This window comes from Egretta garzetta, unplaced genomic scaffold (genome assembly GCF_000687185.1).
Source record: "Egretta garzetta isolate BGI_Z169 unplaced genomic scaffold, ASM68718v1 scaffold204, whole genome shotgun sequence".
Lineage (NCBI taxonomy): Eukaryota > Metazoa > Chordata > Aves > Pelecaniformes > Ardeidae > Egretta > Egretta garzetta.
The window spans coordinates 913,556-926,828 of record NW_009259424.1 but is presented as its reverse complement, the minus strand read 5'-3'; the positions used below and the strand labels follow the sequence as shown (position 1 = coordinate 926,828).

Sequence of the window (13,273 nt, the reverse complement as noted above, 5' to 3'; positions counted from 1 at the left end):
TAGTCAGAAGAACACTGAAGCCACAAGCGGAAAGAATTCTCACCTAATGAGTGGCAAAGAGAAAGAAAAGAAAACTGGAAACGAGAGGACACTGCTATTTCAAGAAAACCCTCACTCAGCCCACAGCCTGAATCCAGCATGCTCCTACATACAATCCATTCCTGGGGAATGAGAACCACCAGCTAGAGGAGATGGTTACCAGGCTGCACATAGCTTCAGCACTGTGGGCTTATGCAATTTATAATGGACAAGTTACTGGCTTCCCCAAGGAGTCCTTTTTTTGAGCTGTAACTCAGAATTTGAGGACTTGCTGACATTTGGGCCCAAAGATTTTAACACTGAAGTGTCACAGAAGTGATTAAATATCACACTTCAGTCTCTTCCCTCCCACATATATTCTTACACAAGCAAAAGAGAATCCTACCCCGCAAAACATTTTTAGTTCTACCAAATATAAGTTCTTAAGCAGAAAGAAATGTGTTTTCTTCTTTGAAGTTTTGCGGATGCCAGTAGACTAAGTCATGACAATTAATTTTGGACTGTATGCTTTATACGCAGTTTGTTCAATGCTCTCCTCCAAATCTCACCCAAAACATTAATATCCAAGGTACACGATCTTACCAGGGCACATATTGTAGTAGTTTTCCCTGTTCCAGGCATACCCACGATAAGTGTGTAGTCTTTTGAAAGTAGTACTTGTTTCATTGCCTGTTTCTGAGGTTTATTCAGACCTTTAAAGCAGAAAAACAAAAAATTAAACATCAATACTTCATAATTGTTGTTGTAATTGTTAAATAAAATAAAACTATAATTTCCTCCTTCACTAAAGCCCTTAAAGAAATGAATCGAGCAGAATAAGTGTGTAGATTCTAATGAAGTAATGATATTAAACATAATACAGGGTCTGCACTACAGTCCTAGAAATAAATCACTGAAGACATCTTTGTCTTAGACCTTTTGTGACTTTTTTTTTCCCTAATACCCTAAATGACCACCTCCATGTGATACAAAAGTTAAGAAACATCTAGATTTATTGGTGCCTTTCTGTAAACAAGAATTATGGTGTGCAAGTACAGGAAGACACTGCGCTCCCTGTCTTCCAGTACTTCTTAATCAGTCATTCTTGAGTTTCAGAATAAATGCCTTCCTCTCAGTTTTTATCCTTTCAGCAGTTTTCCAGGAAGCAGGGCAAAATTCTCATTTGAATTAGTCTTCAAAGCAACAAGGCACATCTTTCAGTCTTCAGACTGAGTTTTTATTAAAAGTTCCATTTGCTTTAAGAGAATTCCATTAAACTTCTCTTTTCGCAGACAACTCTGACAGAGAACAATGAAATATTTTCACCGAACAAGACGCTGCCCAATCCCTAAACAAATCTTGTTTAAAAAAAAAAAAGTGTGCTACAAAGCATCACACACTACAGAGTAGCCAACAGTCAGCAGCAGTGATTATCCAAGTGAATGCCTACACAAAAGCCTATCTCCTTCCACTCCCTCAAAGTCTGCTTCCTCCAGCCCTGCTCCCCATTCCGTCCTTTGTAAAGGTTAGAGGGGTAGTATATAGGGCACTTTGTTTGAAATTGTAAGCTGCAGCAACTAATAAAAGTAAAATAAAGTTCTAATCAAATACCTGGTCATGTCAACCAACTAGTTTGTGACTAATTTAATCACAGATAGACATGCAAGGTAAGAACTTGTTTTTCATTTTTAAGCTGAAAACTATCACTAGACCAGAAAGTAGGAAAATACCCTTATATTTAGTGTGATAAATGCTTTGGCTATAGAGATTTACTACTAAACAGAGGATTTGGGGGAAAACCACTTTGTACCCTTTAAAATATTTGCAACAGTTTCCTTTGCTTCTGGAGGAAGGACAGAGCTCAAATGCTGAATAAAACGTGGTTTGTGGAAGTCAATTATCAAGTTGCGGAGCCTTTCACTGTGGATAAAAAAAACCAAAAATCAAGAATTGAGAGTTACCAGTGAAGAAACTTTATCTGAAAATATTGAAAGTTTGAAATTAATTTGGTTTTTCATACCTGACTGGGGAATCTTTCATCAATTTAGAAAGGTTTTCAAAGGGGACTCCTATACCAAAATCTCCTTCTTCGTGATCCAACCTAAAGATGGTGTTCTTGGGGAGCTTTGACAAATTCCTGAAGGAAGACAGTAACACAGACAAAACAATCCTGTTTACAAGCAGCATGTTGGTGACTAAAGACTTATTACTAAGTGTTAAGTGATACCTCCTAGAGGTTCCAGAGTGAAGCAATAGGTAGGAGAAACACACTAACTGATCAAAGAAAACATGATCAGAGCCCAATTTAAAGGCAATACAGTCCGAATAATGAAAGTTAGTATAAACACAGCAATCCCAGTAGCTCACATTGGAGGCATAAGTAAATGGAGTTTGCAAGCATACTTTTATTCAAACCACCTAGTTAAACAGACAGGCATATACACCGACCAAGTAATGACATTTTCAATCAAGATACAGGAATTTCCAAAGGATAACTTCCCCCAGCCAGCAAGAAAAGTCAGACCGTATCAGAGCTTTTTGAACACCTAGAAGCACCCTTCCTGAAGCCAGTATCATAGTGTCTTCAAAAAGATATTTTTCCTTTTATTCTATTACCTGCCCAACAAACAGGAGACTTTTGTCACACTGGCTTCTCTAACATAGCCAGTAGCCAAACCAAGTAAACCATTTTCCTCTCCACTCACAACCACTCTATCACCAACCAACAGGTTTGTTCCAGGTATGGCACCGTTTTTACGTTGGAAAAAATGTAGATACTGTCCCTCGGAAATTTCCTGCACTTGATCAATTCTAATCATGTTTCCAACACAATCTCCAGCCTTCTCTCTGTGAAGATATTAGAAAGAAAAATATCTTAATATTATGACCCTCTCAGTAAGATAAATATTAAAAAACCCAACAAACCACAAGTAAAAAAACCACACCACCCACCAAAAAAAAAAAAAAAAAATCCCCAAACCAACAAAAAATAACAACCCAAACACACACAACAGAAACCAGGAAGATTAAACAGTCACTTTATAGTAGTCACTTTGACTAGAAAAGGATTGTAAAAATACATAGAACCCTTGTCCTTGTTCCAAGAACAGACTCTGATATTTAGGCTAAAGATATCTATAATTTCCTGTTAAAAAATTAACACTGAAATGCATGGATCCACTTCACTAAGATGTTCCACATTCACTTATGGAGTTGCTTTTTTCACTTAAAACAACTCAGCTACGTTTCACTTCTACAGATGCCTTTAAACAGGCCTACAAATCACCAATTGTTTTTTCCACAGCTGCTGGACTAGGTGATGTTTAATAACACTCTCCTACAGCCAACAAGAGCCTTTAGTCTGCTTTTATCCATGTTCATAGCCACAGCTAGAAGTGTGGCCCAAAACACATCTTTATTTGTCAAGTAAACCCTCAGGAAACCAGCACAATGAAATGGGCTCAGAGTCAGCACCCAGCCTCAGCCCCCTGAGACACAAATGAAACACAATTATACCACTTTTGCTTCTGAAGACTGAGGCTGCAGTCTGCCACTTCCTACGTGTGACTTAAGAACCACAAAAACCCAAATATTGTATTGCAATTACAAAACCAATAAACCTAGTAGGCTAATGTCTCCATTAGGTGACATCTCACAAAAAAAACCTACCTATGCAAGCAGCATATTTGACTATTTCTACAAGCTCTAGAAAACACCTAATTTTCCTTGCATTGAAAACACAAGTTGACAATGCCTTATTTCCAGTTACCGAAGGAAGTATCATTTGTACCAGGTTAGAAATTGCATCTTACCTTTCCAAAGAAGGTATCATCCATATATTTTTATATCCCTTTTTACCCTCTCCACTTTGCAGCTCCAAGGTTAACATTAGATACCACAGGCTGAAATACTCTAAGTGGGAGGCTTTCAGGTGCTTGGTCTCTCTTTCAACAATGGGTACCATTGCAGGAGGAAAAGCCACGCTGGCCATCTTTTGTTCTACAGCTCTAGGAGTAGAACCAAACACAGTAAAGAGTCAACTTGTATCTTTTTTTCTTGCAAGTCTATTTGTACATAATGCCAATCTAAATATATACTGTAACATAGCAGATAGATTAATCTACCATCACTGAAATAAAGTTAAACCTGTATCCTTTACTCATATGAAAAATCTCATATTAATAACTTTACATCATCTCTATGTTTCTGAATTAAGGACAATAAGTTAGTCAAAGACCAATTAAAGACATTTCAAGGATTGTACTGTATAGGTTTAGATAGATGATCTCTTATTCCCTTTTCAGTAACATAAATACTATATTGAAATTTAGCTAAGTGAAGGGGATTTAATAGTTAATACACAAGCAGACTTCAGGTCAATTTATCCCAGAACTAAATATCAACAGACATTATACCTAATCACATATGTAAAGTGCAACCAAACAGAAAAATGTTAGTTCAGAAGGGAATAGCTACCGGTTAGTAATAATCCTGTTGCTGTAACAACTGAGTATTAGAAGTAATGTTTCACAAAAACAAGTTTACAAAAACAAATCATGTATGCCCACAAAGCTAGTTCCCTCAACATACACATTTACCCCTACAATTTTAAAAACGATCAGGCACTGTATTTACACAAGACCACCCCAAAAGCTCTCCCGTTCTAACACATCTCATTTGATGATCTCTTCAGTATACAATTTTGTTTGGGTTTTATGCAGCATAAAGACAAGACTAAAACTTATAACAGTTCTTTAAAAAATTCAGGAACTTTACGTGAAAATTTATCAAATATTTGCTCATGACTTCTCTTTAACAGGAGATGCAGTAACACTTTAGCAGAGTAATATCAACATAGCATTACGTGTGTGATACCCCACAGGAAAACACTCTCCTACAGAGCCAAAGCGAAAGAGTTGCTGTCCAGCCATAACTGGCCCCAAAAGACTACCCATTTCAAAGATTTGCAAGAATATAGCTTTTTAAAATCATAATTATTAATTTAGATATAACAGAAATGACAGGCTGGAGAGGTGGGCCTGTGGGAACCTCACGAGGTTCAACAAGGCCAAGTGCAAGGTCCTGCACCTGGGTCGGGGGAACCCCCAGTATCAGTACAGGCTGGGGGAAGAAAGGATCGAGAGCAGCCCTGCCGAGGGGGACTTGGGGGTCTCAGCACAGGAAGGACATGGGCCTGTTGGAGTGGGTCCAGAGGAGGGCTGCAAAAATGATGCGAGGGCTGGAGCACCTCACCTATGAGGACAGGCTGAGAGATGGGATCATTCAGCCTGGAGAAGACAAGGCTCTGGGGAGACCTGATTGCGGCCTTTCAGTACTTACAGGGGGCCTATAGGAAAGATGGGGAAAATCTTTTTAGTAGGGCCAGCTGTGTCAGGACAAGGGGTAATGGTTTTAAACTAAAACAGGGTAGGTTTGGACTGGATATAAGGAAAAACCTCTTTACAATGAGGGTAGTGAAACACTGGAACAGGTTGCCCAGAGAGGTGGTGGAGGCCCCATCCCTGGAAACATTCAAGGCCAGGTTGGACGGGGCTCTGAGCAACCTGATCTAGTTAGCAGCGTCCCTGCTCACTGCAGGGGAATTGGACTAGATAATCTCTAAAGGTCCCTTCCAACCTAAAACATTCTATGATTCTATGAAATCTGTTACGGTCATCAAGTATTTTGTCGAGACTTATCTCTGATTTGCCTTGCAGAAACCATACCTGAGCAAACACATTAAGCCTCTGCGAGATCAGGGACTTGCACTATAGAAGTTGCAGTGGGGCCTATGGAATGTGTTTTTGGGGGTGCAAGAGTCCTCAATAAAGAAGTAAGAAACTGTCAACCACAAAAATGAAATCACAATATCAAAAGCTACAATTATTCAAGCTTATTTAAAAATACAAGCCAAACTTTTTTGGTTTTACCTGCTGTATAGAGAGCAATTGTGTATTTGTGAACAATATTTACAGGCTTGACTGTCATCAATTACAGGAGGCAAAGCAGCAAGCTGTGATTGCTGTCTTCCCACAGCAGATTTGTATGTACTGTGTGTTAAGTAGAAGGCCACATGGTTTCTTAACTTCATTAATTCTGTCAAGAAAAGAACAAGCAAAGCTGATGTTTTGGGGTTTGTTTGTAATAGTTTATAACTCAAAAGTAACTAGCCATCACTTTTTAGTCGGCTAAGAAGTGAGTATTCATATAGCAAAGTCCTAGTGGAGTATTAAGAAAACAGTTACATTTTTAACATAAGCTTATTTGAATTAGTAACATTATAAGAAGTGATATATCGCTCAGTACAGATACCTTCATGAGAGTAAACCCTGTAACTGTTACTAAAATGTTTCATTCTAATTAAGATTATTATGGTATCTGGGGAAGGGGAACAACTTTACCTCTTCGGTCCATGCGAGCTCCAGAAACAGGGTACATAGTACCAGTTTTAAGATAAAGAAGAAATCCAGCTTCAGGATCTACTCTCCGTTCCAAATTCAACAGTGTATACAGAATAACCTGCAAACATTACAGGTAAACTTATTACAATGTATTTAAAACAAAATACATTATAAGCTTTTTTTTTAAATATGGTTAAGCAGTCATTACTATCACAAGTAATCTGGAAGCTGTAAGTAGTAAGCACCTAATAAAGGATTTAAATTAAAAGGCATCTTCCTTCATAAAAGCTTATGCAAGGCTTTTTATACTATCTCTAGATCAGACCAGCTATCTGGAAATATGTACCATACTAATTCCTGAAGCAGTTTGCCTCGACCTAATACTTGAATGTAGTGAGAAGAGACTAAAGAACAGCTATTTTGGGATAAAAACGGTAAATGTGTTTGAAAATAGTAAATGTATACACTTCTTATTTCTCGGTTCACTTTCATTTTGTATCAGCAGCTTTGGGCATGCCAGGGTCTGCCATCCATAAATCTAGATTATACCACTCACAAAGTGTTTCACGTTCATAAAACAAAATAGGTCATCTCATAAAATAAAAAGTATACAGAGTCACTAATAGTGAAATTAGACATTTGGGGGTTTGTACCTGACTTCTGTGCTCTATGGAGTTAGATTCCTTGCCAGACTTGAGCTCTAACGGCACTATTCTAGACTGCACCCCAGACTGGTGATGGATTTTCACCCTGGCTGTAACATCGATCTTTCCCTTCAACCCAAACCTGGGAGACCAGATACTCTCTTCAATGTCTAAGATATCTACAACCTCTATCTTGGAAGAGAAAGCTTCTGGTTTTTCACCACTTGACCTAGGAAGAAAATTAAGTCAGAAGTTACAATTTCCCTTAATTCTTAATATTAAAAATATTAAAACATATTGTAATTAAATATTTAGTATTTTTGCATTATAGGAACTCACTTTAGAAATAAAGTACATCAAGTCTCACTCAAACTATCTTCCCATTAACAGAGAAAGCGTATCTGAAAGTTACTTTAAATTGCACATTAGCAGGTAGTTCTGCTATTCACCTAAATTTCAAAATTAAACTGGTTTTAGTGGTTTTTGGTCTTTTCTGAATAACCATACCCTAAAACATTTTGTTTCTTCAAAAACTTTAAAGATATACACTGGAAAGTAGCATACAGATTTTACTCACACCTGCCATTTCACTGAAACTTTAACACCCTGTGGCTGTTACCATTAACAGCAAGCAGCCATCAACAACAAGAGTTCATCAGCAGTTAGGTAAAAATCACTATTTCACTGATATGCTCTTATCTTAGTGAAGAATTACATTTGGTTAAGAAATATTTCACATTCTGATTTGTAGTCATGCATGTATTTACAGTAACTTCTAGCCTTGTCAGTAGACCAAACATGCTTGCTTTTCTAATTACTACAATTTCTACTTTGAACCCCACTGTTCACAAGGATTTTAAGACTGATAAGATTTTTAGGTTGATCCACCTTTAAGTCTTAACGTCTTCCCCAGTACTCACAATGGCAGGTAAACGTGCAGCTCTCAAGATTAGCTATTTTGGCAGTGAGGCTGTGAATTAGTTCTGTATCACTGAACAGTTTTGCATAGAAAGTGCTCTTGTAAAAATTAAAAGTGAACTAAACAAGATATTCAACTTAGAACAGTTTTAACTTTTAATTCTGGCTCCTTACAGTTTTAGTTGCATTTTATTTTGGTTGGCTGGATTGCGCATGAAGTCTTCCACCCATTTAAAAAATGATGGCAAATATTCTTCCACTTCCTGCATTATTTCTGTCTGTTTCAGATTTAAGTGATACCTAAAAAAATAAAGCCATGCACATTAAGGAGACAGAAATATTACATTTGCTGCTGGTATTAACAAGATTTTGCCTCAGTAATAACAAGATTAAGGGAAATAACTGTCAAGTTTGAATAAGCATCTATAAATTGTAGATAGTGACAGCTTCATTAAGGTTCAACTCTTATTACTTCATAAACTATTACCAAACATCCATTACAAGAGATAGAATACACTATGTTCATTTCTGATGTAACTCCTGAAATGATGGGTGTAGCACAGGGGAAAGTATCAACATGGTAGATGCAATGAAACAAAACTAATAGACTGCAAGAAAGCAGTATCAGACCCATGCATTTACTGCTACTGCTATGTTTTATGCAAAATTGAAAACACTAGAAAAACATTTTTAAAGAGACTGTGTGCTTTTTGGCTGAATACACTGATCTGCTACGTGTTCTTCATACACATTTTGCCAGACTTGGGAGCATTTTAATTGGAAAGGAATCACAATCCTCTTCAGTTGCTACAGTTACAAATACACAAGAAAGCAGAAGTCTCATTAAGCAGAACCTAGTCATGGGGCATTAGATAATTCAGTGTTGGCATTCACTGGAAATGATGCCATTCTTCTACAGCAACAGAGGAATACAAGTGGGTTTTATACAAAAAGGTTCATACAAGTGCAAATGACCACAGCCAGCAGACTTTTCTGTCACTTACTCTTCAATCCCAACAAATAGTAGCCTACACATGCAAAGAGGAATCACAAATCAATAGTTTCAAACACAGAGGCCCAGAGCGACACAAAAGCCTTTAAGTGATCTTCTGATTTCTGATGGAAATATGAAGACTACTTATTACGCTAGCATTTCTATCGGCTTTGTAGAGAAAATAAGTTAAAGGTCCTCTAACAACTGAGCCATTAAGTAACCTGATAAAGAATACAAAAATATCAGACAATGCTTGGTCAGTCACAATTTTCTAGTTCATCTCCCAAGGATCAAAATGAATTATGCTCGTCACATTTAACTCAGCTTTGGGAGATGCCTGGAAATCTGATGTTACACTGTTACAGGCACAAACCTGCTTGGCCTGAAGGGAAAAAAAACCCATCAAAACCACAGCTACAGTTACTCCAGAAGTGTAATTCAGATCTATAGAAGTATACTGCTCAGCCGGGCAGGCAAATTAAATTATAAACCATGGAAATATTTTACTAAAAGATACCCAAGTTTCATTAAGCAAGGTCACTTGGCAGAATATTCTTCCGATATTAGTGCTACATTTTTTTGAAATAGAAATTTATCTGCTAGCTTAAATGTTCCCACCCTGTCCTCCAAACATAAAGAGATGCCTGCAATGGTACTTACATTTCTTTGAGATACTTTTGTCCATATACAATTTTCTTTGCTAGCTCTTCAACTTCTTTTTGTGCCAAGTTATTTGTTACTGATTGTTGGAAAATTTCATGAAGAATTGTACCAATGAGTGTTTGGCGTGAACCAGACTCGGAGCCCTGCAACAGATGTTATACGCATGAGGATTTATGCCCACTTCAAGCAAACTTTTCTGTAAAATTTCTGGGTTTTATTTGCTGCACATGATGGACTGCACTTATTTAATTGCAAGACCATTAGAGTTTTCATGTCACTAATTAATACCTATGCAAACCTGACTGTGAAAACAGCCAAATTGAAACACGTCTCTCCTATTGCTTTATCTCTCATTTTTATCCCAACCTTGATAATGTTAGGATACAATCCCTATGCGATTGACAGGTGAGAAACAAAGGCATGAATTAAAATGAATTTTGAGCAAGTTTTGCCTGCGGGCAGCATTAATAGCAGTATTTCCTAATGCAAATACTTACCTTTACAGTCTTACAGATACTGGTTTTTACATGAAGCAGTTTCCTGTGTTTTACCAACTCACACAAAATTATTCCAAGTACCACCAGAACAGCTCAGAAACCCATCTAACCATCACCAGGACTGGGCTCTGTAGACTCATAAGAATTGAAAATGGTAGCAAGTTATGACCTCTGCATGAGCCACCATCAAACAAATGGAAATCTAATCAGCACGCTTTTTGAGTACTTACTGATATCTTTTACAAGCCTGGCACTTGTGGGTTCTACTCACAACTGGAAGGTGGTGTTATCCTGGACTCAGGACTCCCAAACAATCAGTTTATTGCTACTACTCCTTTAATGAAGGCCTGACACTGTCTCACCCTGTACTTAATTTGTTTCAGTCACAGGCTCACAGACTCCCAATGGCTGTTCATCACTCCATTCCTGTTCCTTTGCCAATTTGGATTTATATTCCCACCATGCCTGGAAGTTTTCCTCAGCTGAATCCACACATCAGCGAGGACGCTACCACAAGAAACCTTTCTTCTTTCCAAGTTCCAACAGCTAGATTGAGATTCCAGAGCTAGCACACACAAACCCCAATTACAGTACACGTATATTCCAGCTTGATCTTGAGCTGAAACCCACTTCTCATATGGCATAAGGAAAGAGTCTTAACTGAATGTGCTGCTTTTTCATTGGCTTTTAACCTGGCCAAGTGCGGTTATGTTTTCATATGGCCGACGAGGCACATCCCTCACAAGGGATTCAAATCCACACAAGATGTGGCAAGAGATTATTAAAGAAGTTGCCAGAATTTTAAGTGGGAAGACGATCTCTTTGTCCCATTAATTATATTAAGAATATAGGATTATTTTAGCCAAAATTCTCAAAAAACACAAGAAGCACAGCCAGAGAATGTTTCCATTCTAAATTATTCTGCATTATAAACACTAGGAATAGCTAATAACGACATTTTGCAATACAGCATCTCAGCCAGTTTTAATAGAGCTAAACCATTAGTTTCAGTGAAACAGTAACCCACCGATACACTAAATGCTCTAAAATTAACACTTACCCTAAACCTTTCACTCAGCACTGCTCGTCTCATACATCGAATACTATTTGATATCGTAGTGCCAGAAAGAAGCAGATCTGGGTAAAGAACTAGGTATCCAGACTGTTCATTTATTATCCAGGTACCAGAGCTACACTCCCCTTCTAAATGAATGATGTCTCCTGGAACAACTGGAACAGAATCCCTGTAACATAATACATTTGAACAACCATTTGCAAGCTAAGGACACCACATATTAGAAATTATACATTAATATATCAGATTCAACATACTTCAAAACAGGAGGTTATCGCGATTCTTTTTTAAGTTGATCTAAGTAAGTTTTGAAAATTAATAAAGGAATTTTTACTGACAAAAGCTCAATAATTTTGAGTATTGGATCACACATCAGGACAGCCTGCATGCAGGGAAATCCTGTTGACTTCAAATCCTTCCACATCCATATATTAAGCCATTTTAATATTGTTATGTTTTACACTGGCATACTACACCTTTTCATTATGCGAGATCTACCTTTTTACTTAACAATACTGCTTGACTCAGAAACTCAGAAAATTCTAAAAAAAAAAAAAAAAAAAAAAAAAAAAAAAAAAAAAAATATTTTTAGAAGCTTCAGGGTTCAAGATCTTCTATACTTGCTCCTCCGAGAAATGGAGTCTTAAGTCTTCTTTTCTCCCATCTTTCAGGCTTACACAGAAAATGAAAACCAGTGCCAAATAGCATGCGCACACCCTTGTGTCTCAAAAGGCTTGACTAGTCTTCTGTAACATACCATGCAATGCAAACACCTAAATTAATATACTCACTGATTCACACCTGAAAAAAACTTTTGCAGTAGAGCTCAAGCTAAGGTGATTATAACAGACTGTATAAAACCTCATGTTTTGTAGACAGAGCTTTGTATGTTTATATATACAATGAGGTAATGTCATTTAGAAGATAGCTTCTTAATTGTTGTGAGACAACACAAACAAAATCACCTGCTTAGAGCTTATTGCGTGGCTGTTTGTTAGTACAAAGACAAATTAAAACTTTAAGGTAGCAATATCCACTCAACACAAGTTACACGACATAAGTTCTCTCAAGATGAATATCCATTACACTAAAATACTGACAATATTCCATTAGATAAAGGTTGATTCAGGATTTCTTATCACTTCTAAGAGAGTAAAACTCATGTCAAAGGCCACACAAAGAAAAGTGACTTAATAATGCAACATTTCATCCTCTTTCCCAGACATCTACATTTCTGTATGGATTACCAGCCATTCCTAAGAATGCACAGTTCTGTATCTTCCAGCGACTGAGATGCTGTAATTGTCAAGTGTTTCTCAGGGTCACTTCCATTTCTCTGTATCTCGCTGACTTCCAACACACGGTATCTGTTGTTCAACCCATGCTTAAGTATCGTGTCAGGGGAGTCAGTCACTTTCTTCTGAAAACTGAAGTAACAATTCATTACAAAGACATAACACTATTTGAAAAGAAAACAGCCAACCTATACGTGACAAGAGGAAAAGCTTCAAGTATAAACCCAACTTTAACCCTCTTCGATTTCTATATACATGTAGTGTGGTTTTTTAGTTCTATACAGGTAGAGAGTAGGAAGTCTTCTAGGTAGTGTTTCCACATTGTCTCTTTGGACGACGGGGATGAAAAACAAGCATTTGGACATATGAGACATAAGGAAGGAGACATAAATATTAAGTAAGTTACTATTTATTGCAGCCAGTGCTTCCTTTTGGTGTCCATATAGTCGTATTCGTTTAGAAGTTAATTATAACTGTACTGCAACCCTGTGCTTGTGAGAAAGCTTGTATGTCTTTGAACACTGTAAAGCACATAGGAATCCCCACAATCACCCAAATACACCAAACACAGAGAAGTAACTCCCCCTCCTCCCCACCCTCCCCCCAAATGAACGTCATCGGAAAACCAATATTCAAGGTTGGCTTTCATCTGTCCTGTGGCCAAAATTTCAGACGGAGCGGTCAGGCCAGCCGCTCTGCAGACACCGAACGGTGCCCGCTACAGCTCCAGGGCGCAGGCAAGGGCAGAGCCCACACCAGGCGCCCGCA

At 37.7% G+C, this 13,273-nt stretch overlaps 2 protein-coding genes across 2 annotated transcripts in view; both read right to left on the bottom strand.

Moving 5' to 3' along the window:
• The window catches only part of DNA2 (DNA replication helicase/nuclease 2), a 20,569-nt gene extending 7,915 nt beyond the window's left edge, over positions 1-12,654 (bottom strand). Inside the window, 14 exon segments of the mRNA XM_009636973.2 lie at position 1; positions 3-43; positions 622-731; positions 1,829-1,938; positions 2,039-2,155; positions 2,635-2,865; positions 3,831-4,025; positions 5,949-6,114; positions 6,420-6,537; positions 7,073-7,292; positions 8,156-8,281; positions 9,636-9,781; positions 11,196-11,379; positions 12,458-12,654. The exon segment at position 1 is cut by the window's left edge and continues 174 nt beyond it. Of these exon segments, the coding sequence (XP_009635268.1) occupies position 1; positions 3-43; positions 622-731; positions 1,829-1,938; positions 2,039-2,155; positions 2,635-2,865; positions 3,831-4,025; positions 5,949-6,114; positions 6,420-6,537; positions 7,073-7,292; positions 8,156-8,281; positions 9,636-9,781; positions 11,196-11,379; positions 12,458-12,654 (1,962 nt within the window).
• SLC25A16 (solute carrier family 25 member 16) overlaps positions 12,572-13,273 on the bottom strand; it is a 20,444-nt gene continuing 19,742 nt past the window's right edge. Inside the window, exon 9 of the mRNA XM_035892533.1 lies at positions 12,572-12,637. The gene's annotated coding sequence lies outside the window, so the exon portion shown is untranslated. The remainder of the gene's footprint in view (positions 12,638-13,273) is intronic.